The 1,771-nt window shown below is 50.8% G+C and overlaps 1 protein-coding gene across 1 annotated transcript in view; it reads left to right on the top strand.

Annotated features, from left to right (window-relative positions):
* The first annotated feature begins 1,469 nt into the window (after positions 1 to 1,469).
* LOC127748892 (uncharacterized) overlaps positions 1,470 to 1,771 on the top strand; it is a 6,756-nt gene continuing 6,454 nt past the window's right edge. The window contains exon 1 of the mRNA XM_052264314.1: positions 1,470 to 1,701. Coding sequence (XP_052120274.1) covers positions 1,470 to 1,701 — 232 coding nt within the window. The remainder of the gene's footprint in view (positions 1,702 to 1,771) is intronic.

Below are 1,771 nucleotides of genomic sequence, written 5' to 3'. Positions count from 1 at the left end.
GTGAGTGAGTGAGTGAGTGAGTGAGTGAGTGAGTGAGTGAGTGAGTGAGTGAGTGAGTGAGTGAGTGAGTGAGTGAGTGAGTGAGTGAGTGAGATAGGTAGAGAGTGGGATACTACGGGCAGTTCACTTGTAAGTTATTTCCGCAGGGCTCCTAAATCAGTTTGTAAATTGCAACTTGGCCTCGCAAAAACGTAAAAGTAGTCTAGCCCGCCGATAGATGGGACCACAAAATGTCGCCGAGCTAGAATCGGTGAGGTGCGCAGACAGCAGCCATGGGTCTAAGTAAGAGAGCTAACCGGAAGCACCTTTCTGAACAAGCCAAAATAGGCTAGCATAGTGTCATAGTGGTTCTTTTTTGTTCCTTCTTTTTACAATCTCTGTAATGACTTGTACTTGTGCGCTGGCTGCGTGCCGGGCACCCCTCCCGCTTCCCCTCCTCCTACCCTATGCTTGTCGAGATCGGGAGACAGTAACGTCTTTCGACGGGCTAGTGTACCTTTAGGCTCCGGCGGACCAAAGCGTCCACTCTCGGAGCTCACGCTCACACTTAGATAAGGGGCCAACCCTGACCACCTGAAGAAGATCGGATGCCACACCGTACGGCGACGGGAAAACGAACATTAGACAGTTTACTAAGGAGTTAGAAGCTTCAAATTAAAATCAGAATGGTCCATAAGAAAGAGTAAAAATATGGAAATATGGTACATTTTTTGCACGACACACGCCTATACACACCCGGGGGTATACCACACAGGGCCGGGAGGGGAGGCGGGAGCTACAAAAGCTCGACCGCTTGGGGTGCCCGCTCAGTACGATGAGAGGCTTAACTGCTATCGCGCTCTTGCTAGTTGCGTCCGCGGTGGGGGCCCCACCCGCGGGGGCCGAACCAGGTGAGAAAGGGCCGTTCCATCGAGCGGTACGAGTTGTTCGTTATATGAACCTTGTTTTTGCGTATTCTGTTATTCCGGCGTTTTAATGCCTAGTTTGTTGTTATCGCTATTGCGCGGTTAGTACAAGTCAAAACGCCATTTGCACACGTCTGGTGGTACATTTACGAACACGGTCGTCTCTGTCTAGGTCTCCGCGTTCCAACACCCGACAAACACTTGCGGACGAAGAGGGAGCCAGTGGTCGGCGTGCCGAATACTGCCAGGTGAGTTCGCAAAAAAAAAGAGCACACGGAAAAAAAAGGTTAGCTGTCAGAGCGAATAGATTGGCTAATTTGGTATGAAAGCCAAGAAATTCGCCGTGGGACCTAAGAATTGGTTGTCAGAGACAAGCGTTAGTTGCCACAGCGAACGCATTTTTTTCGCGTGGAGTTTGGAATAAAGTAGTGCGACCGATGTAGATTGCGCTGTCGGAGCCTTCAGATAAGGGAAACAATATAAGCGGTTCTTTTCTTTTGTTTTTCTGGCGTCCCTTTAAAAATAGCATTTATTTTACCTACCACTACCAGAGTCTCGGACACCATGGGCATTTGGATTACTAACAGATTTTTAATCCTGTCTCACAGCGGTGGCGCAGCAGCTGGAGCAGCTCGTAGCGCCGCTGTGCCTCAGACAGGTTTTGGTGCTCCCGGCGTAGGATTCGGAGCTAATGGAGCTTTCAGCGCATCCTTTAACTTCGGCGCCGGTTTTAGCGGTGGTGCGGGCGGCTCACCATTCTTAGGAGGTGGGGGCTTCCCTAGTTTTCAAGCCGGAGGTTCGTCCGCTCAAGCGGCATCATCTCAATTTGGTGCTGGCGGTCTAGGACTTCAGGGGGGCGGATCTTC

Source organism: Frankliniella occidentalis, unplaced genomic scaffold (assembly GCF_000697945.3).
Source record: "Frankliniella occidentalis isolate FOCC.00 unplaced genomic scaffold, Focc_3.1 Scaffold18, whole genome shotgun sequence".
NCBI lineage: Eukaryota > Metazoa > Arthropoda > Insecta > Thysanoptera > Thripidae > Frankliniella > Frankliniella occidentalis.
This window is presented reverse-complemented; position numbering and strand designations above follow the sequence as displayed.